The sequence below is a fragment of the Euprymna scolopes genome, chromosome 45, assembly GCF_053919585.1.
Source record: "Euprymna scolopes isolate OS-2025 chromosome 45, ASM5391958v1, whole genome shotgun sequence".
In the NCBI taxonomy this organism is placed as follows: domain Eukaryota; kingdom Metazoa; phylum Mollusca; class Cephalopoda; order Sepiida; family Sepiolidae; genus Euprymna; species Euprymna scolopes.
The window spans coordinates 13,577,348-13,601,183 of NC_136526.1; the positions used below are offsets into that span (position 1 = coordinate 13,577,348).

General features: G+C 31.0%; 1 protein-coding gene across 50 annotated transcripts in view; it reads right to left on the reverse strand.

Moving 5' to 3' along the window:
• The window catches only part of LOC145269265 (kinesin-like protein unc-104), a 649,720-nt gene that overhangs the window by 85,645 nt on the left and 540,239 nt on the right, over nucleotides 1-23,836 (reverse strand). For all 50 annotated transcript variants that reach the window (XM_080124920.1, XM_080124904.1, XM_080124897.1 and 47 more), the window contains 5 exons: nucleotides 16,248-16,319; nucleotides 12,162-12,313; nucleotides 8,994-9,099; nucleotides 6,902-7,016; nucleotides 2,883-2,968 (listed from right to left, as the gene is read on the reverse strand). In XM_080124920.1, the coding sequence (XP_079981046.1) occupies nucleotides 2,883-2,968; nucleotides 6,902-7,016; nucleotides 8,994-9,099; nucleotides 12,162-12,313; nucleotides 16,248-16,319 (531 nt within the window). The remainder of the gene's footprint in view (nucleotides 1-2,882; nucleotides 2,969-6,901; nucleotides 7,017-8,993; nucleotides 9,100-12,161; nucleotides 12,314-16,247; nucleotides 16,320-23,836) is intronic.

The following is a 23,836-nucleotide window of genomic DNA, read 5'->3' on the forward strand; positions in this document are numbered from 1 at the left end:
CAGACATTTAAATAAGCTTTGTGTGCCAGACATATGAGTTACATTGCAAATGATGACCGTTTCGGAACCTATGAGAAAGGAACTCACACACAAAGTAGAGATTTATGAATTCCCATCAACTGCTTAAAAATAACTTCATAGAAATAAAACTACTTGATCAATTTACGTGATTTTTGGAATGTGATATTTTCGTTTTTGTCATGGGTACATCATACAGATTTTTTTTTTTTTTTTTTTTTTAATATAGGCGGAAATTCTGGGCAAGGACTTAACTTTATTGTATATACAATTTGACTTTGATCTTTAATTTGGGTGTAAATGCACTAAGAACAATTATTACATCCTTGGGCATTTTTCAAAAGCCAAGACATCTGGCCAAGTTAAAAAAAAAAAAAAAGAAGTGCATTTGCTTGTGACTAGTGTTACCTGCTGATTGCGAGTTCAATCCTTGGTTTGGTACGTCAAGATTTAAATGTGACCAGTGGAAATTCCACGATTAATTAAAAAAAAAAAAATAAAAATAAAAGTGAAATTCTATTAAACTTATGCACTTGGAATACATGTTCTGTTTAAATGCAAATACATTTATAGTATGTTTGTTTATACAAACATTATTAGTTACATATGTGCAGACATGTTTCCGCAGCAATTCCCTTAGAGAAGCAGCGTTATCGGGCCGGATCTTTTGCAATGAAAGCAGATTTTAAATAGTCATTCTTCTATACAATGTATTCCTGTGATTTGAAAAGAAATTGATCATCATAATAAAAAAAAAGACAAAAAAAGAGAAAAGGTAGAAAAAATGGTGTGAAGGGGTAAGGGAGAATGGGACAAGGGTCTTTAAACTTCCTTTTATTGTAGAAATAAAATTGTTCTTGTATTATTGAGACTCTTTGGACTACTGTTCTCATCTTGAGTGTCATTTTCACAACGTTTCGGTTGATGTAACCTCCGACCTTCTTCAGGTGTATCTTGTTGAAATTGATGGAATTTTAAACAGAACTCTTTATTTACTTCATGGGGGTAGCATGTTCTCATTCCATCAGCCCTGACTAGATAGAAGTCCTAAGTAATTTGCAGTTGTATTTTTCAATCACCCATACCAAAAATTGAACCTTCAACCTTCAGAAGAATATCACTTTTATAACTGATTTTCCCAAGTACTCTTAACCACTGCGCAACGGGTCCTTGCAGACAGTTCTAGTACCGTACTTTGGGGTAACTGCGCCGACTAGCTAAAAGTGCTCTTTTGGCAACCACACATTTAAAGATCACTTTTTTAGTTGGTGCAATTACCCCAAAGTATGGTACCTCTATCTAATCATGGCTGACGGAACAAGAGCATACTACCCCAATGAAGTAAATAAAAGGTTCTGATCAAAATTCCATCCGAATTGCCCGAGTTCGACAAGATACACCTGAGGAAGGTCAGAGGTTACATGAACCAACATTCACGATGAGAACAATAGTTCAAAGAATCCAAATAATATGAATAACCAATCCTCAAAAATTCAGAAACGTTTTTGACTTTGCAGAACATGATTGAGTTTTGTAAAGAGAAAGAGAGACAAAAATGACATGAATATTTGGTGCATTCTTAGTGTTATCGTCTATTATCAGATTAACAAAGCATCAGTGTTATACCTTCGCTGATGCTATAGCTATTATCATAGCAACAAAACGTCATAACTCTTATGATAGTCACAAAATGTTCTTAGTTTGATGGCCTTCTTTAATGTCATGTTTATTACCATAGTAAGAAAATGCTTGTAATGGCATGGCCTTCTTTTCTTATCCAATTCTTAAATTTTTTTCTTTCATTTACATCCTTAAAAAAAAAAAAAAAAAATTAAACTTTTTGCAATGTTGTTTAATTCATAAATCCAAAACGGAATTACCAAAGGAAAGACGCGATTTACTGTAGAAAAAAGAAAGACGCGATTTACTGTAGAAAAAAAAAGAAGACAGAAATATCAAGAGGTAAATCACGTAAAAAATTATATACAAAGTTATATCATGATGAACAAGATAAAAGTGAGGGGGATGGGAGGGGGGCAGATATTTTTAAATTCCTTAAAACCAATCCAGACTTTGGACTAAAAAAAAAAAATTCTTTTTTTTTTTTTACATCACCCCTTTAATTTAATAAAAAACCTAAAATAAGTAAAAATTCTAACATAATTTTACAGTTTATATATTTATTCTTGCAGGTACATAATTTTAATAAACACTTAAATAATAGTAGACGCAACGACGTTATTATCAGTAGTGATTTTATTTTTATTTTAGTTTATATTACTTGCACTGAAATTTAATAATAAAAAAAAAAAGTTATAAGTAATATAGATAAAAAATTACTTTAACTACTGATAATAATGGTATTGCACCCAGTATTATTTAAGTTATATATATATATATATATATATATATATATATATATATATATATATATACACACACACACACACAGTGTAACCTGGATATAAGAAAAACGGATATAAGAGAGATTTTCTCTGGCCCTAAATTAGAGCCTGTGTTAATGTACAGTGTAATCCGGTTATAAGAGAGTTGCAGGGACCCCCCCCCCCAAAAAAAAAAAAAAAAAAAAAAAGAGAGAGAGAGAAAGAGATAGAAAAAGAAAAAGAGAAAGAGAGAAAAAGAGAGAGAAAGAGAGAAAAAGAGAGAGAAAGAGAGAAAGAGAAAAAGAAAGAGAGAAAGAAAGAGAGAAAGAGAAAAAGAGAGAGAGAGAGAAGAGAGAAAGAGAGAATGTCTCATATATCCGGGTTACACTGTGTGTGTGTGTGTGTGTATAAACCAAAAAACCAGTGATCAGTTAGAAGACATGAATTACTTCTACAATAAAAATAGTCTAGGGAACTTACCGTGGAGCAGTGAGTTTTCCATCACGGGCGTGAATAACCAGACATAAGTCTTTAGTGATGTAGGCAGGCTGGGCACAGTTCTCCACCTAAAAAAAAACACACAAAAATTATTTGACCATGGAAGAATGAATGATGAACATATCAGCAGTTCTCAATCTTTTTTTTTTTTACCCTTGTGTGACCTTGAAAATAAATGACATGTCTAAAATAATCCCTGTGCAAAGACAAAATTATCTTCCTTGTTTTATTTCTGTTGTAATTCACGTAATAATTTATTGATCTAATAGAATTATATATATATATATATATATATATATATATATATATTACACACACACTAACGGGGGGGGGGGCCTGTCTTTGCTCGGTCGTAATAAAATATGATATTTTAATTTGTCCAGATTTCGTATATATTATCGTAGAGTCGTGATTTCAAAAGTAAAAAGAAAGTATTTGGGTGCCATCAGCAAGAATCGAAACCAAAAGCAAAACTATAACATTCAAAGCTGGTGGATGTTACCACTGTACCGACGTGACATGCATATGAACTGATTAAAAATTGCAAGGATATACGAGATGGCAACATTTTTGACCATGACAAATTCAAGTAAATTCAAATTAATTTTTATAACTAAATAATTGGGATTTTTTTTTTTTTTTTTTTCAATTACATTTTCACCCCAAACAAGGCAAATTGCCACTTTGGTGTAGGGGGTACTATCAGGGGAAACAACAACTGGGGTACTATGTAGGGATTTGGGTAGCAAGATGTTGGTTCACATTACACTTGAACTTCTGCACGTCAGTACTGTTGGGGAAGCAGGGACCTGGAATGGAATTCCAAAGTCTAGCAGTTCTGGGGAAGAAACTATTGGAGTAGAAAGATCTTTTACATCTAGGGATCTCTACAGTGTGGGGGTGGGATTTAGCAGACTGTCGGGTTTATCGAGGATGCTCATATCGTGGGGGCACAAGTGCTTGCAGTTTGTCAGAGCATTCACCACTAAAATACTTGTAGAACAGGCAGAGGGATGCAACATTTCGTCGATGGGACAGAGGCTGAAGCTTAGATGCCAGTTCAGGGCCTATTAGGTTTGCAACTCTCTTTTGAACCTTGTCAAGGAGCGAGAGACTAGTAGCAGATGTTAAATATTCCAAAATTGTTAACCTGACCTACGTTTGACGATTGACACAATACGCAGCAGAATGTTAATGCCTAAGTCGTTTCCATAGTTAGCGGCTATCACACACACATACATATATCTTCCTTGATAGGCTTATATTTTTATTTTTTTTATTATATTTATCCTTGGTTTCTTAATCTCCTCGTCTTTCCCTCTTTATTTCTATATTTCAACACAAATCATAACCCACACCCCTATTCTGTCTCCTTCACATACGGTTTGATTTTATTCCTTATTTCGATTAACATGTGATAGAACCTCCTGATAATAATTTCCTATGATGCTGAATATCTGAAATATTTTCATTGCAGACTTAGCTTTCATATAACCTGTATCGCTCAAAGAGGTCTTTAGTTACAAGTAACTAGCTGACCGAAACATGCTCGTGAACGTGTAGTGACATATCAATGCTTATGAAAAAACAAATAAAAAGTATGCAGTAGAACCCTGAGACACAGTGACTCAAGGATACGGCTTTTTCATGTGGAATACAATGTTTTTCCTGTTCCTGGTTATGGTATTTGCCCCCGTTCTTCCGGTGTTATTTATAATGTTATTTGATTATATACATGTGTATTATACACTTTACTGCATTTTGTTACTAATTTTTAAAATCTACTGCATAAAATTTTGATTATGCCCTGCCACACAGCAATTTCTCCTTACAATCCCAACCCCGGAATGGATTAATGCTGTATCGTGGGTTCTATTGTATATATATTGATTTGACAGCCCTAAGAAGATGTATTAACGTTAAAATAATTGTTAGCTAGCATAGACTATTGTAATGTTTATATAAGTATATTCTAATGTTTATATAAGTATATTCTAATGTTTATATAAATATATTCTAATATTTATATAAGTATATTGTAATTTTTATATAAGTATATTGCAATGTTTATATAAGTATATTCTAATATTTATATAAGTATATTGTAATGTTTATATAAATATATTCTAATATTTATATAAGTATATTGTAATTTTTATATAAGTATATTGTAATTTTTATATAAGTATATTCTAATATTTATATAAGTATATTCAAATGTTTATATAAGTATATTCAAATGTTTATATAAGTATATTCAAATGTTTATATAAGTATATTCAAATGTTTATATAAGTATATTCAAATGTTTATATAAGTATATTCAAATGTTTATATAAGTATATTCAAATGTTTATATAAGTATATTCAAATGTTTATATAAGTATATTCAAATGTTTATATAAGTATATTCAAATGTTTATATAAGTATATTCAAATGTTTATATAAGTATATTCTAATGTTTATATAAGTATATTCTAATGTTTATATAAGTATATTCAAATGTTTATATAAGTATATTCAAATGTTTATATAAGTATATTCTAATGTTTATATAAGTATATTCTAATGTTTATATAAGTATATTGTAATGCTTATATAAGTATATTCTAATGTTTATATAAGTATATTCTAATGTTTATATAAGTATATTCAAATGTTTATATAAGTATATTCTAATGTTTATATAAGTATATTCTAATGTTTATATAAGTATATTGTAATGCTTATATAAGTATATTCTAATGTTTATATAAGTATATACTAATGTTTATATAAGTATATTCTAATGTTTATATAAGTATATTCAAATGTTTATATAAGTATATTCAAATGTTTATATAAGTATATTCAAATGTTTATATAAGTATATTCTAATGTTTATATAAGTATATTCTAATGTTTATATAAGTATATTCTAATGTTTATGTAAGTATATTCTAATATTTATATAAGTATATTCTAATGTTTATGTAAGTATATTCTAATATTTATATAAGTATATTATAATATTTATATAAGTATATTCAAATGTTTATATAAGTATATTCAAATGTTTATATAAGTATATTCAAATGTTTATGTAAGTATATTCAAATGTTTATATAAGTATATTCAAATGTTTATATAAGTATATTCAAATGTTTATATAAGTATATTCTAATGTTTATGTAAGTATATTCTAATATTTATATAAGTACATTGTAATATTTATATAAGTATATTCAAATGTTTATATAAGTATATTCAAATGTTTATATAAGTATATTCAAATGTTTATATAAGTATATTCAAATGTTTATATAAGTATATTCAAATGTTTATATAAGTATATTCAAATGTTTATGTAAGTATATTCTAATATTTATATAAGTATATTCAAATGTTTATGTAAGTATATTCAAATGTTTATATAAGTATATTCAAATGTTTATATAAGTATATTCAAATGTTTATATAAGTATATTCAAATGTTTATATAAGTATATTCTAATGTTTATGTAAGTATATTCTAATATTTATATAAGTATATTGTAATGTTTATGAAAATATATTCTAATATTTATATAAGTATATATAAGAAATAATTGATGACAGTTCAAAGTTAAACTTTATTTGATCATCAAATTACTTTATTATATGAGCGAAAGTATATAAATAATAACAACATCCTACGTGGATTAATCTACGTTTCAATAATGTTAATCGTCTCGTGAGATGAGACAATTAACACCATTGGAACATAGATTAATCTGCATAGTGATTTCCTGATGCTTATATAATTTCACTTAAAAAAGCTCTGCATATGTATTGAGCACTTTTGAAAATAAAAAATTGTTTTTTCTTTTCAGTTCAACACATTAAAATCTTATAATTATTTAGCTTAGGAATAAAATCAAGTTGAAGATAAAATTGATGTCATCCACACTGGGAATTCCAAAAAGGGATCAAACATATATCTCCCCCTTCCCACACACAATGTACGAGAATATGAGCTTACCTCCAAATACGCAGACAGGGTCATGAAAATCTTTTCACCGTACGGAGTTACCCTATTCAATAAGGGAGAATTGTGGAGAGAGCTGTCCCAAGCGGCTTCGAATCTGAAGAAAATTCTGGAAGGAAAAAAAAATTTGGTTAGAAATTGAGAGACAGAGATTAATTAGCATGTAGATCTTCACAAGCAAAATTTAATACCATTTATTTTACACTAACAGGGCTACCTGGCGTTGCCCAGGGCAAAAGTATAACATGTTTCTATTAAAATGTCTCTCTCTTTATCCGCCTCTCTATTTTTTCTCTTTCCTCCCCCATCTCCCAACCCTCTCTGCCCTGCCCATTCCTATATCTGGACACACATACACAACTCTTCTTTATAGACTAGTGGGTGGGTGTTGTGGGGGGGGGGGCGCCTGGCTTTGCACGGGTGTAAAATAAACTTAAATATGATACTTTAATTTGTCCAGATTGCGTATATGTTATAGAATCGTAATTTCAAAAGTTAAAAAAAAAATAGTATTTAGGTAGCATCAGTTAGAATCAAAAACTAAAACTGTAGCATTCAAAGCTGGTGACGTTACCCCTGTACCAACGTGACATGCATATGAACTGATTAAAAATTAAAAATAAACTAAGATGAATGTACAAAATATTTAATGATTTTTTTCCAATTTTGATCCATTTTTGACCCCTTAAAAATAATTTTAACTGGCTGAAGACTCATAAAAGAACAAATCATTTGAGGCCCTTAGCGTCGCTCTGTGACTTTTAGTTTTGGTAGAGATAGAGATTAAAAATATGGAGACAGACATATCGCCTTTTATAAAGTAGATTTTGTAAAGAATGAGTAAGCATAAGTTACTCCTTGATAAAAATCAGAGTTACTTCCCTTTAAAACAAAACTGTAAAAGTAAACCCCTTTCTCAGCGAAATCAGCATCAGCTTAAGATTTAAAAAAAAAAAAAAAATGAATAAAATTTCTCAATCTATATCATATTACTCATAGTCTGTCTTTATCTGTCTCTCTGCCCATTCTAATTTTTCTCAGAAACTCCTGGTTCGATCTGGCCTAAATCTTGTGAGCCTTTATTTCTTTCTTTTAAGGTGTAACAAACTAAGTGTTATGGTATCTGTTTGATGCACAGTTAGAGATAAATAAGCATTAATCATCACAATACCAATTTACAGCAAAAGTTTGGCATAAAGTACTCATATTCTAAATCAATGTATTTTGGGTGTCACTCACACTGAGGATTGAACCTTCAACCACCAGAAGAGTGTAACTTATATTTGAATTTTACCAAGTATGTTATCCATTATACCATGGGTCCTTGAGAAAACCAGACAAAAATGTTTTGCTAATTTTTAATGGGCTGAAAAGTCTAGTTTTAAATATTATTCAACCAGGGCAACGTTGATTAATATACTAACTTTGTGGGTTAGATTCGTATTTCACATCCAAATCTAAAGAATTTTACAAGTTAGGGATTTATAAGTTCGTTGACGGATGAAATCAAGTTAAAAAGAGTAAAGTTTGTTGATCCACGGACTTAGACGGATTTGGCCCTTAGAATTCACCATCGTTATAATCATCAATTGAGATTTTTAAAATCACAGTTTTTTCACTTTAAAGATGAAATTTAGGTTCTTGTCCAGAATTTGCCTTATATTTAAAAACCAAAGTAAAGAAAAATCTGTATGACGCATGTAGCCGTGATGAAATGAAAATATCATATTCTAAAAATCAGATAAATTGGTCCAGTAGTTTTATTTTTATATAAGAAAGTCAAATTTTATGAGTAACCAAATGGCTGCCATTTTACAAACAATCAAACAAAAAAAAAGAAAAGAAAAAAAGGAGATAAATCAATAATAATTCAAAGCTTGCAAGATTTATGTTGTAATGCCTATGGACTCCCATTAACTGATTAAAAATGTCTGGACAAAAACCAAAATTTTAACTTTGCACAAACTTTTGCACAGACCCAAATATCATTCCACCCACAACTGTAATAAGGAAGACAGGAACATCACTGCTAGACGTAGAAATGGCTAAAATAAAAAAGATGAAGAAAAAAGAAGAGACTTCTTACCTGTCATCGTTTGGTTGCTGTACATAGTGTGCAGGGAAGAGACTCAAAGAGAGAACAGTGTTCTCACTGTCAACATCCCGATAATCTAATGTGTTTCGGATTCGTCCTGAAAGAGAAAGAGAAATCTATGTAGAAATGCGTGTGTAAAAACCAGAAGTAAATGTTTAAAAAGTTAAAAATTAAAAAAACATATTTTCTATTTCTGCCCCAAGAATAATTGCTTGGGACAAAAGTATATTTTTCCTAAAATTTAGAAATTAGATAACTAAGGCAATGCAAGTAAAAAAAAAAAAAAAAAAGAAAATATAAACTTTGTTTGGGATTTTTAAAGTTTTTGCTGGACATATTAGTTTAGTGCAAAAATAGTACCGTTTTCTCACATATGTTACTTTATATATAATTTCTGAATTCATTGATATATATATATATAGCCAAGTTATATATAATTTGAAGCATGTTTTTCGCTCTATTGAATCGTGTTATTCGTTACCGTTCTCAATCTCTTCATTTATTTTTTTGCAGGCTTTTCGACAGCATGATCAAAATTCAAATGTACACGACTTTCTTGTTTCAGTTCAAACTAGGCCGAAAAGCGGCCAAGACAAATCGTGATATCAATGATGCATTTTGACCTAGGAACCACTAACAAATGTGTGGCACAACGGTGGTTCAAGAAATTTCCCAATGGTGACGAGGGCCTCGAAGATGAAGATGGTGTGGTTGAAAATGAACATTTGAAAGTCTTAATTGAAGCCGATCCTCACAAAACCACACAAAAAGTTGCTATTGAACTCAACAGTCGTTCGCCATAGGGAAGTCAAAAAAGTTGGATAAATGGGTGCCGCATGAATTGAACGATAATCAAAAAAACTGTCTTCTGTGCAACAACAACGACCCATTTCTTGAGTGGATTGTGACGTGTAATGAGAAGTGGATCCTCTATGACAACCGGCGAAGTTCGGCACTGTGGCTGGACGCTGGAATTGCTCCACAACACTTCCTGAAGCCAAAATTGCACCAAAGGTTATGGTGACTGTTTGGTGGTCTGTGGCTGGTCTCATCCATCACAGCTTTTTGAATCCGGGCGAAATGATTATGGCAAAGTACTGCCAACAAAAATTGATGAAATGTACCCCCTAACCCTAACCCCAGAAACTCCAACGTATGTGCCCGAGATGGGTCAATATGAAGGGATCAATTCTCCTCCATGACAACGCTCGCCCACATGTTTTTCAACTGACCAGGCAGAAGCTGAACGAATTTGCCTCATCCACCATATTCATCGGACCTCTCACCCACCGATTATCACTTTTTCAAGCATCTTGACAACTACCTGCGTGAAAAATGCTTCAAAAACCGAGATTGATGCCAAATTGGCCCTCAATGACTTCATTGCTTCAAGAACTTCTATGCTAATGGGATAAATAAACTTGTTTCTAATTGGCAAAAATACGTCGATTCTAACGGTTCTTATTTCGATGAATAATTATTATGAAAGGAGTTATGATCTTTTGAAGTTGAACGTCAAAAAATGACATTATTTTTGCAACAGACTAATATAAACACACACACTTGAATGCCTATTAGACACTATCCTTGAGCATCTAAGGTCTCTCTGTACCTGGCATGAAGATATTCTTTCCTAGAAATAAACCCTGACTAAATATTTAAGATCACATACCATTCATAGCCCAAATAAGATCTTCTTGGTATGGTTAACCTACACTTGCTTTTTACAAGCAATGTTACCTCAAGTAACAGCACAAATTCTTGTCCTGAATTTCATTAAGACCAAGAGACTACAAGAAAGATATATTGAAGAGTGGAAATATATATTCTGAGGGGTAAAGAAGAACTTCACTGGAATATTCGAATTTCTATCTCATACAGAGATCAAGTGCTGGCCCCAACTCCGGGATGTTGCCAAACTTATCAAGAACTTTGCCTCAGTAAGGCAACTAGCGCTGAAAACGTACCCATCATAGTGCTCAAAAAATCTGCAACAGAAACTAACTCCCATTTGTGTAAAGCTGTTCAAATGTTGATTAAAAGAGAAAATGCTTCTCAAAACTTTGTTAGTCTGTTTAATATCTGTAAAACTACTGGAGATCAACCTTCTGCGTTACCATGCAGAGCAATCAATCTTCTGTGTGTCATAAAAAAGTTGCTCAAAAGAAGTTGTCAAACAATAGCATGAAGCTGAATACTCCACCAGAGTAGATGAATTCTTGTCCTGGAATCGAGTACGACCAAAAAAAATAAATAAATAAACATATTTAAATGGTCAATTGAGGAGGGGAATATTATGGTCTCAACTTCATTATTAATTCCGTGTTTGTTAGATGAAGAATTTTAATGGAACATTCAAATGTATCTCATATGGTGTTAGTCCCAGGTAGGGGGCCCCTTGATTTGTGAGAACTTTAACCTGGGAAAAATCAGACAAATGAGAAACAAATAATAGATGAATGTTAGGGTTGTGATACTATAAAGTGGACCTGAGGTGGACCTAAGTCACTAAGTGCTGAGAAGGGAGTGGCAATAGACAAAAAAACAGGAAGTGTCTGACAATAAACAAAGAGACGGGAAGTAGCAAACAATGAATCTGTAGGTATTTTTAGATTTGACAATGACAATAGAAACCCACAGAAATATAAAACAGGGAAGGGCAGTTTCTGGTAGCCGGTGGGGGTGGGGACTTCAGATACCAACGCAGAGAAGACAGTTAGTTGGCATGAAGCTGCTGGCTGCGACGGATGGAAGCTGATAATGACACGTATGGACAGTTCTTAGAGCTGACTGCAAAACAGAGAGATGAATTGCGACTGACAGACGAGCCCAGCCTTGGTAGTACACGTGGGTTGAACTATAGTTTCACATACACCCAGATTCCATCTGATATGTATGTGAAGCATTGGCATTGTGGTTTTCATGTTTATTTTGTTTTAATACTTATTCTTGTGGACCCACGTGTGTTGTCAGTGACAGTTGCCGGTGAGAAAAATAACGATCAGGCCATAACAAACACAATGAACGAAACCTACCACGGCACACGACGTTGGGGATTGGCGGTTTGTCGGGGCCACACATCTCTGGGCACAGGGTGAACACTGGTGAAGCATAATCTTTTGACATTGTATGAAGAAAAGAAATATTAAGAAGGCTCACCGACAACAAGTTCTTTGATGTCTCTCCAAATCAGGTCTGGACCTTTTTCGTGGACAATGGTAATGGCAATACGTCGCTGTATGCCTTGGTGGAGTAAATAGGTGCCGGCACAAGGAAGATCGTCCGAGTGGTCCACAACTGTGGGTACATATCTAAAACAATAGAGAAGATAAGTATATAAAAAAAAAAAACAAGAAGTAAAAAAATTGTAGATAATTAATAGTATCAAAGGTAGTCAGGGGGTAGTGTTTTCCGTGTTAAAAGCGTTGATTGAATTTGAATTTTAAATTGAAATACGTATGAAATATTAATTTATTTATTGCGGACTTAGATGTTGTTTCACTGAAACAATATCTAAGAAAGATGAGGATAATAGTCCGCAATAAATAAATTAATAAATAATACTCATCTCAATAACGAATTCCAATTAAATAATGTGTACGTATGAAATATGTTTGAAAGCCGAATTACAATGCAATATTATGAAAATAAACAAATATTTAGTTGTTTAAAATTAATATATTTCGGAGTTATACTCCGTCAGAATTTGATATTTTTTTCCTTGCCAAACACATTTTTCCGGCATTTCAAAAACAACACAGATAACAGCACGCGGTCTCTTCATTAACTTTTTGTTTTTCTTCAATTAAACGTCATGGCAAGGAAAAAAAAAAAAAAAGAAAAATATGGAGAAGGATGGATTCACTCCTGAAATTATCCAAGATATTTTTTTTTTATTAATATTTACCAGTAAGTCCTATATTTATTTATTTGGTATACAAAAGATCTTTTGAAAAATAAACAGATTTTGTGAAGATTCCTAATCCAAATATTGTTTTCAATTGTTTATTTATGTTCATACTTTCTTTCAGCATTCCGGTTTTTCTACGTAGCCACCATCCTTCATAAATATGCACACACCTGTTTACAAGCAATGTTTTAAATATTTATTTGTGCTGTTTACTTTGGTTGTTTTGTTTTATAGCATATCAACCCTTTTCAGGTTATTTAATGCCGAATCTAGTTATTTTGATAAAAGTTTTTAAAGCTTTAAGTTCTTTATATTTTTAAATAACCAATTGAGAAAAGAAAGAAAAGAAAGGAAAGAGAGAGAAAAAATATTGTTTTTATTTTTGGTTTTGCAGAACATGATTGAGTTTTGCAAAAGGAAAAGAAAAAAAAACAATAACATCAATGTTTAGTGCATTTTAGTTCAGGTAGACAGTAGCTTCAGATAGCCTGATCATTCAAGTCTTTCGGTTCTGTACATTTATCAATCAATTGCATCAAAACCTACATACATATATATATATATATATATATATATATATATATATATATATAGTGGTACCTCGGTACTCGACCATAATTCGTTCCAGATGTTTGTTTGAACACCAGAATGTTCGACAATCGAAACGACATTTCCCCTTTAATCAACCGAAATAGAATTGGTTCCAGAGTTTAAAAGTCATTTTTTTACCTGCAAACTTTAAAGATTTTATACATTTAATTGCACCGCCATTTTATATTCCTTTGCAAACGCTGACACACATATTCCTCTTTCGAATTTCTCTTTCACTTCCTTTTTAAATTCTATCGTTATTTGCACAGCTTTCCGTTTTGCACTCGCTTTACTGCTTTTATTTCTCTTTTCTTTCTTTTTAAAGTTTTTGGACACCTTAAGGTTCTTTGTTGTCCCACACAAAAAAGGGATTAACCAATCAAATTGTGTGGTTCTGGTGCTATGCTGCTGTGCTAAAAATAACTTAGACACCGTCTAGACTGTCAAAGGGGTTGCAATGATGCTGTTTTAAATATAACTCTTTGTCGCAAAGTTCAGACTCGTGGGCGACGTCGACAGAGTAGGGTTGGGTCGTCAAACTACGCTTCAAAAGTATCACGACCAGTATGAATTACAACATTCCATTGAGGAACACCGCTGCTTATTTACATTCAGAGCGAAACCGGTGGTTCAGACTGCGAAATTTTGTTCGACTACCGAGACAAGAAAATCTTCAACTTTTGGTTCAAACACCGAGTTGTTCGACTACCGAAACGTTTGACAACCGAGGTATCACTGTATATAGTTTTTAATGGATATATATATATATGTATATATATATATATATATATACATATATATATATATACATATATATATATATATGTATACATATATATATATATATATATATTTATACATATATATATATATATATATGTATATATATATTTTGGCAGCATTTTTTCTCTTAAGCATATTTTATCAAATAAAATAGATGTTTTTGGTCTATTAATTTTGTTTTTGATCCTTTCCAACTTCCGAATCATGGCCTTCACTTCTGGCAGAAACTGGCTGATGTAATCACCATATTTATCACAAGTCCAAGTCCTTTCCAATCCTACTGGATTCATCGTCAGGGATAAATTAATCTAACTGGTTCTGAACAATTTATATAATTTTCTTTTGTAATAACGTGTATATTTATTTCATTTTAATATTTAAGGTCATTTCAGAATAATGAAATGTAATATATCTACTGGTATGCAAATCCAGTGATTTTCTGTCTTACAAAATATTAGATGTAATATTTTATCTAAAAAAAGTCTTTACCAGATATATGTAAACAAATATTTAATTCCTACCCTCTGATGAGAAGGAAAGTATTTCTTTGAAACTCCGCGGGTTAAGGACTATCCATTTATCTAGTGTTTCCTTTTCAGATTAAATATGTTTTTAACTCATTTAAAGTGTTTTTTAACATTTTTTATTGACTGTTTGCTCATATATATATATATATATATATATATATATATATATATATATATATATATATATATATATACTTCAGAATAATGAAATGAGATATATCTACTGGTATGCAAATCCCGTGATTTTCGGTCTTACAAAATATTATTAGATGTAATATTTTATATAAGACAATCCCAGTAAAATAAAATTGCTCAATATACTAGATAGAGCAGATGAATCAAAATTGAAATAATAAAAACATCTTTATCGGATATATATAAACAAATATTTTCTGAATTTCTTATTCAACCAGCGGTGAAACGAAGGAAATATGGCTGCATGTGATTGCTACCTTAGCACCTTGGAAGGATTACAAGACATGTTGGGTTTCTTTACCTCCTTACTACAAGGATTCTCCATTTAATGATTTAACATTCTGGATTTAAATTACAAAATCCTTTTTATGTCTCAATGTCTATCTTCCTTATTCTATGTGTCTTCAATGTTTTTTAAAATAAAACTTCAATAACTTTAATTTTCTACGTTTATTGCTTTTAGCAAATAAGGTGCAAACAATAAAATCATTTGCTAATATTTTTTCTACGAGGAGATGAACAAGCATCGAAAACTCATGGGTTAAGAAAATAGATTTATTCAATTGTATTCTTTGTTTTCAAACAATAAAAAAATTCTATATTTGAAGATTAACCTTTTCAAATCATAAAATTTAAATACCTAAAATTAAATATAAATATATATATATATCTCTGGGGTTTAAGGTCTAGTGAGTGTGTAGCTGAATCAGGGTTGCACCTCATGAGACAACCAGAAAGTGTCCCCCATATATAAATCATAAAATTTAAATACTTAAATTTTGATTTATTTGCTCTATCTTGTATATTCAGCAATTTTATTTAGCTGGGATTGTCTTATATAAAATATTGCATCTAATAATATTTTGTATAACCAAAAATCACTGGATTTGCATGCCAGTAGATATATTTCATTTAATTATTCTGAAGTATATATATATATATATATATATATATATATATATATATATATATATATATATATATATCAATGGTAAAAGGAATATTATACTTTAAAATCAAAACGAATGCTAAATCTTGAAATGGAAAATTTAGATTTATTCAATTGTATTCTTTGTTTTCAAACAATAAAAAATTCTATATTTGAAGATTAACCTTTTCAAATCATAAAATTTAAATACTTAAATTTTTATATATATATATATATATATATATATATATATATATATATATATATATATATATATATATATATATATATAACAAAAAAAACATACTTACTCTCCATTGGGGGCCAGTTCACAAATCTCAAACCACACCAGTAAGTCATATTTGGCATGGACTGGGGAAGAGCTGAGGAAAGATGAAAAAGAAAACAAAATTAGACATTTTTTTTTTTTAATTTTTACAAAGGAATCGCCACTTATCAAGGCCCGTCGGCCACTCGAGGATAAGGGGTAATGGGCATACATTAGTATATATGATTATAGCGTTTTTAACATAGGTATTGGGATTTTTGTAAGTTGGATTACATAGGAGTACGGTTCATCAAGAACCTGTTTACCTTGGACTTAAAGGCAATCAGATTGTAGTCACCTGGGAAGTAGGCCAAAGGAAGAGAGTTTGACAGGCGTGCAGTTCTAAGAAAGAAGCTCTGCTCATGGAATGGTTAAAATAAGAAAAGCGTTTGCATGGCATTTACTCAATGGGATGCAAGGATGATGGAGGAGGGAGTAGGGTGCTAGTATGGCACTGGCCACATCATCCAGATCAGGAAGGATGGGGCACATTCAATCATACTCAGGCTAACTCCCTTTCTCATTTTTTAATATTAACACTTATACTTGAGTCTCTGATTTGGCTTGGTTGGTTAAAAAAAAAAAAAAACTTCTGGCATTAGCCCTGATTGGGTTACACTGACTTCCTGCAAAGGATCAAGTTTACAAGTTATATCAAATTCATAGGCAGTCCCCAGCTGCAGGTTTTTCCCGGTCATAGGAAGATGACATACAGTGCCAAGCATTTCCAAATGGTCACCCATCTGGTACTGGCCAGGCTCCATAATGCTTAACTTCGATGATCTAAACAGAACTGGTGTGTCAACGCAGTTATGTTTTATGTTGGTTGGTTGGTTGGTTTTGTAATGGCATATTGAAACTATAAAAAACATTTAATGTCATGAAAGATTCTTTACTGTAGATTTTTATGTGTAGGTTCCTTTTACTTTGCATCCCCACAAGGGCAGAGTTAGACACTAGGGTCGTTGTTTTAATGTGGAGAAAGAAAAAAAAAAAAGAATTGAATTGTCTCAGTAATGAAGGATTTCTCCTTCACTAACCGAGAACAAAAAAGTGTACTGCACAATCATAACTGGTACTACACTTTGAGATATTAAATTCTTTATTCAAGCTAAAATGACAATGTAAGTTTCAACTGAACAAAAAACTTAGGCACAAGGCCAACTCAAAAGGGGGAAAAATGGGGGTCGTTGGTCACATCCTTGTCACTCCAGAACTAAACAAAAGTTTCTCTTAGCTAGTATCTTCTTCCACCATAATACCGCATTCACCCTTTTGTACTGGGGGACGTCCTACTTATAACCCAATTGTTTAAAACATTTTTTTATTTACGTGTAAAAACAAAAAACATAACAATAATGGTACAATAATTCATTTGTGTCAAGGGCAGGGGAAGAAAAAAATACAAAAGTAGTTAGTAGGACCCTCCTAATTTCGTCTAGTTGATAGACCGCCCGTTCCACTTCAGATACTACACTTTGATCTTGACCCTGTAGGCTATTTCTTTTTTCTTTTTTCAATTTTACTTCAAAGTTCTTAGAAATTCTAGGGAGAGGTGGGCTAAAACTTGATCTCCATACGAGATACGTAAATATTCGAATATTCCATTAATTGTAAAATGTTTTTGACTCCTGATGGGGGTATGAGACGAATGGATTCGCCAATCATTTTTATAACCAACGGCTGTGCTAAACAACCAATGAAAATGTTTAAAAATTATTCTAAAAATTGTCGAATTTTGGATTCAATCAGTTCGACGTTAACTACGCCACAAACCGCATTTTGATTCTTGGCCGCCATCTTGGTTACTGATCTGAACTACGCTGCCATCTTTGTTCAACACAATATCTCAGAACTTAACAGGTTAACTACGCCACGGACCGCATTTGATTCTTAGCCGCCATCTTGGTTACTGATTTGAACTATGCCACCATCTTTGTTCAACATAATATCTCAGAACTTGATAGGTTAATTACGCCACGGACCACATTTGATTCTTGGCCGCCATCTTGGTTACTGATCTGAACTACGCCACCATCTACGAGGCACATAAATATTTGAATATTCCATTAAAGTTCTCCTTTACATCTCAAACGTTGAGTTTGTAAAAAGTTGAGAACATAATTTTGCTCTCCCCGATTGACTATTTTAATATGTTATGGTATACCTTACTTGTGGTTTCTTGGTCTTAGTGGATTCCAAAACAAGAATTCACCTAGTCTGGTGGAGTATCCAGTTTCATGCTGTTACTTGAGGTAAACATCACTTGAAGGTACACCATTCCTCATATCTGTATTGGCTAGCCACACTGAGGAGATCTAATTTGGGCGGCGATTGCTATGTAATTTTGAGTATTTTTTTTTTTTTACATGGGGGTCACCACTTATCAAGGCCCGAAGGCCACTCAGGGATAAGGGTTATTGCATGTACAGTAATCAATGAGATAGTATTGTAGTAATCATTAGTATTGGGGGTTTTGATAGAGTGTCTTACTTAAGGGGGCGGTTTGTCAGGAGTTTGTTTATGTTGGACTTGAAGACGTCCAAGTTGTAGTCAGGTAGGAAAAAGCAAGCAGCAGAGAGTTCCACTGGCGTGCAGTTCTAAGAAAGAAGCTTTGCTCATGGAATCTATGTTTGGATTTAGGTACAGATAAAGAGTGGGGAAAATTATAGACAGTAGTTTCAGCCAGATGGGTGTTTCTCGTGAAAGATTGGTGAGGGGGGACGAGGGATTGGAGTAGTCAGTTGTAGAGAAAAGCATCCTCATGTCAGGTTGCATTTCAAGTGAAACCATTTGTATCTACTTAATTATCATGTCGCACTGATGGACATATCCAAAAATTATGAAAAACGATAAGGTAGAAAATTGTAGAAAACGATGACATTCTAACGTTAAATAACAGCTTTAATAATCATCTTTGTAGGTTTGTATAGAAAAAGGATTAGTCTTGCAAAGAGTTTTAGTGTGGAGATGTTGACTAAAGATTAGACAGACACATCGAAAAAGGAAGAGTTCATTTTGCTTTATTTTACTTCAGTCGAAGTTCTCAGCTACTAACTGGAGCTAACACTTGAACTCTATATGGTAAGTTTTTGTTTAGTGGCACATCAACCCTATAGGTCATTCAATGCCATGAACTGTGAAGAGAATGTTCTTCATTTGAGGCTTTAGATAGTAGTTTGTTTTTTTAATTAAGATTTAGTATTTCTAAGTCATAAACCATATATGAGATACATAGATATTCGAATGTGCCATTAAAGTTCTTTATTTCTCAAACACTGAGTTATTAAAGAAGTTGAGAACATAATTTTCCTCTTCCCAATTAACCATTTCCATACATTATAGTATATCTTTCGTTTTGGTCTCTTGGTCTTACTGGATTCCAGGACAAGAATTTATCTAGTCTGGTGGAGTATCCGGCTTTGTGTTATTACTTGAGGTAACATCGCTTAGAGAAGGTGCAGCATTCCTTATAAAAAATAATGTAAGTTAGCCATAGTGAGGAGATCTTATTTATATACTCGAGGTGTCGTAGGCATTCAAGCTCTCTCTCTAATAGGCATTGAGAAAGAAGCTCTGTTCATGAAATCTGTATCGACATTTAGGTACAGATAGAGAGTGGGGAAAATCATATATAGTGGTTTTAGCTAGTCAAGTGTTTTTTGTGAAAGTTTGGCGAGTGGGGACCATAGATTTGAGCTCAGACGAGCACTTGCCATGAAAATAACGATAAAGCAAAGAGACTTGCAACGTCTGTTCTGTGGGAAAGAGGTTGCAGGGAAGAGAAAAAGGGCATCCCCCACTAAGCTACAAAATCTATTTTGACCTCTGTCAAGGCAGGATAAGGTGTTTCTAGCAGCTCCTTCCCAGACGTACTTCATCCTAGGATATACTTGGCTTTTATACAAAAACTAGCAGGGCTACCCGGCGTTGCTCGGGACCGTATAAACAATGAAAAAACAAAAGCAGATATTGAACATATGTTTTATTCTTAGGGGAGAGGAATCTTTCATCTCAAGTTTTAGCGTTACAAACAAACATTTGTCTTTTATATATATATAGATAATGACAGTTTTTTTTGGGGCCCCCCTCGAAGATAACTGATCAGTTGACCAACTTCTAGTGGTCCGTTTGACGTGAAATTTCGATATTTGTCATCCGGGTGATGGGGCTTCGATATGATACCAAATTTGTCAAGTTTGGTTCCGTCTTTCAAAAGTTTTAGCATTACAAACAAACATACATACACACAGACGTTTGAGATTTATATATATAGATGTCTTCTTCAGATTAGGATTTTTTTTTTGTAAATCATCTTCTCTGTTGGAGATAAAAATCCCTTTCCGATACAGTTCTGTTAAGATGTTATTCATGGTTGATTCAAATGTCCTGCCTTGTGCCATACGTGGCTTTTTTATAAGTCAATAAATTTGTATATTCGTTAAGATAAATCATTTGGTTTTCTACAAATAAATTATTTATCTTACAGGATTTTGGACCCCCCCCCCAAAAAAAAAAAACGGGGGATATTATTTGGTTTTCTAATTTCTATAATATAATTCAAATACGAAACAATGTTTTTCCAAGTGTAACTAATTCTCCAAGTTCAAAATATCAAATTTTCTCAGTTGGCCATTTATTACCTTTCAAAAGGTATCCATTACAATATTGTTTTGTATTGCGACTAACAAATCTGCAAAATTATGTTTTTGCTGCATATTTAGTCACTTACTCTTCAGATGTTTTCCTAAAAAAAAAAACAAAAAAAAAAAACAAGCAAACTTATAAAAACACCATTTTGAACAACTTATATGGTTCATGTAAGTTGTCCAAAAAGTTAGTCACAATACGAAACAATATTGCATTGGATACCTTTTGAAAAGTAATTAATAACCAACTGAACAAACTTGATATTTGGAATTTGGAGAATTATTATACTACACTATATATGCTCTGGAACTCAATGAAAAGACATTCATTGAGCTTAGACTTTTTAAAAAATTTACAAAATTTATATAAAAAAAGATCTTTTTCATTATAAAAAAACTTTATTTATGAGAACGATTTTTATTTATCACGAGTATGTTTCAAGTAAATGATTAACATTATATATATATATGTGTGTGTGTGTATATATATATATATATGTGTGTGTGTGTGTGTGTGTGTGTATATATATACACATATATATACACGGTTCTAATGTAAACATAATATTTATCTTTGTAACTTTGTCTGTGTGCGTGTGTGTGTGTGTGTGTGTGCATATACTAATTTTGGGCAGAAACACATAAAAACAAATGACTAATTTTTGATTAAATGAAAATTGGTTAAATCAAAAACATTCCAGAAAACTCAAAAGCTGTTAGCAAATGAAACCACAGAAATAATTAGTACCTCATGCAGTTATTAGTTCATGTTTTTGGAAAATTGTTTTAAAAATATTATTTTTGTAAAATTGTTTTAAAAAAAAATATTTTTGCAAAATTTAAAAAAAAAAATCTTTTTTGTAAAATTGTTTTTTTGTAAAACTGTTTAAAAAAAATATTTTTTTGTAAAATTGTTTAAAAAAAAATCTTTTTTGTAAAATTGTTTAAAAAAAATCTTTTTTGTAAAATTGTTTTAAAAAAAATCTTTTTTGTAAAATTGTTTAAAAAAAAATCTTTTTTGTAAAATTGTTTTAAAAAATATCTTTTTTGTAAAATTGTTTAAAAAAAAATCTTTTTTGTAAAATTGTTTTAAAAAAAATCTAGAGATAGTTAAATTAGTTAGTCACTTGTGATAAGCAGACGATATTTAATGCAAAACTAATTTTATTTCCAATATAAGAAAACCGAACAAATATACACAATAAATTAAGTAATGGATTAACCCTTTATGATTTGGTTGAACTAATTCGTTCAGTCGTAAATAAATAAATAACAGCATAAATAAAGTAGGAATTGATTCAAACACGCCTTGTACATATTAGTTCAGTATCTGGGTAGATGCCAGATACCTCCAGATTGCAACTGTCCATTGCTTACATTCAGTATATAGCCATCTGTCTCAGAGAGTGGAAGATTTCGTTTGTTGTCATAAACACTTTTTTCAAGCACTATGGATAATAATTGAGGTAAGTTTTTGAAATGCAAAAATTCTCAGTGGTAGTTTAACTATTGAACTTCATAATTTTTCCAGTTTGAAGACAATCGTAGTATCATTAACCTTTAAAGTAACTAAAATTGACAATAAATATTTTTTTAATCATCTACATCATAATTCAGGTCATAAAGGGTTAATGTATTAGAGAAAAAAAATTAAAAAGGTGACAATACTTTTTTTCTTTTGTTAGTTTTCCAGCAAGATCTTTTCTTTTTTAATTTGAAAAATAAATAAATCTTTTAAGTCAAAACAAAACGCTTTGCCCCAAAAATAATAAACATGTAGAAATGTGGTTAGTATACAAGTAAAAATAAATCAAAGTAGATAATATTTTTTACTTACAAGTTTATGAAATGCAAAAAATCTCAGTGATAGTTTAACTATTAAACTTCATAATTTTTCCAGTTTGGAGAAAATCATAGTATCATTGCCATTTAAACTAACTAAAATTGACAATAAATATTTTGTAAATCATGTACATCATAATTCAGGTCATAACATTAACAATAAATTTTTTATCATCTACATCATAATTCAGGTCATAAAATCAACAATAATTTTTTTAAAATACATCTACATCATAATTCAGGTCATAACATTAACAATAAATTTTTTATCATCTACGTCATAATTCAGGTCATGAAATCAACAATAAATTTTTTATCATCTACATCATAATTCAGGTCATAAAATTAACAATAAATATTTTTTTAAATCATCTACATCATAATTCAGGTCATATAATTAGCAATAAATATTTTTTAAATCATCTACATCATAATTCAGGTCATAAAATTAACAATAAATATTTTTAATCATCTACATCATAATTCAGGTTATAAAATTAACAATAAATATTTTAATCATCTACATCATAATTCAGGTCATAAAATTAATAAATATTTTTTATCATCTACATCATAATTCAGGTCATACAATCAACAATTTTTTTATCATCTACATTATAATTCAGGTGATAAAATCAACAACAAATTTTTTATCATCTACATCATAATTCAGGTCATAAAATGATATATTTTTTAATCATCTACATCATAATTCAGGTCATAAAATTAACAATAAACTTTTTATCATCTACATCATAATTCAGGTCATAAAATTAACAATAAATATTTTTAAATCATCTACATAATAATTCAGGTCATAAAATTAACAATAAATATTTTTAAATCATCTACATCATAATTCAGGTCATAAAATTAACAATAATTTTTTAAAAATCATCTACATCATAATTCAGGTCATAAAATTAAAAAATATTTTATAAATCATGTACATCATAATTTAGGTCATAAAATAAACAATAAATATTATATCATGTATATCATAATTCAGGTCATAAAATCAACAATAATTTTTTTAAAATCATCTACATCATAATTCAGGTCATAATATTAACAATAAATA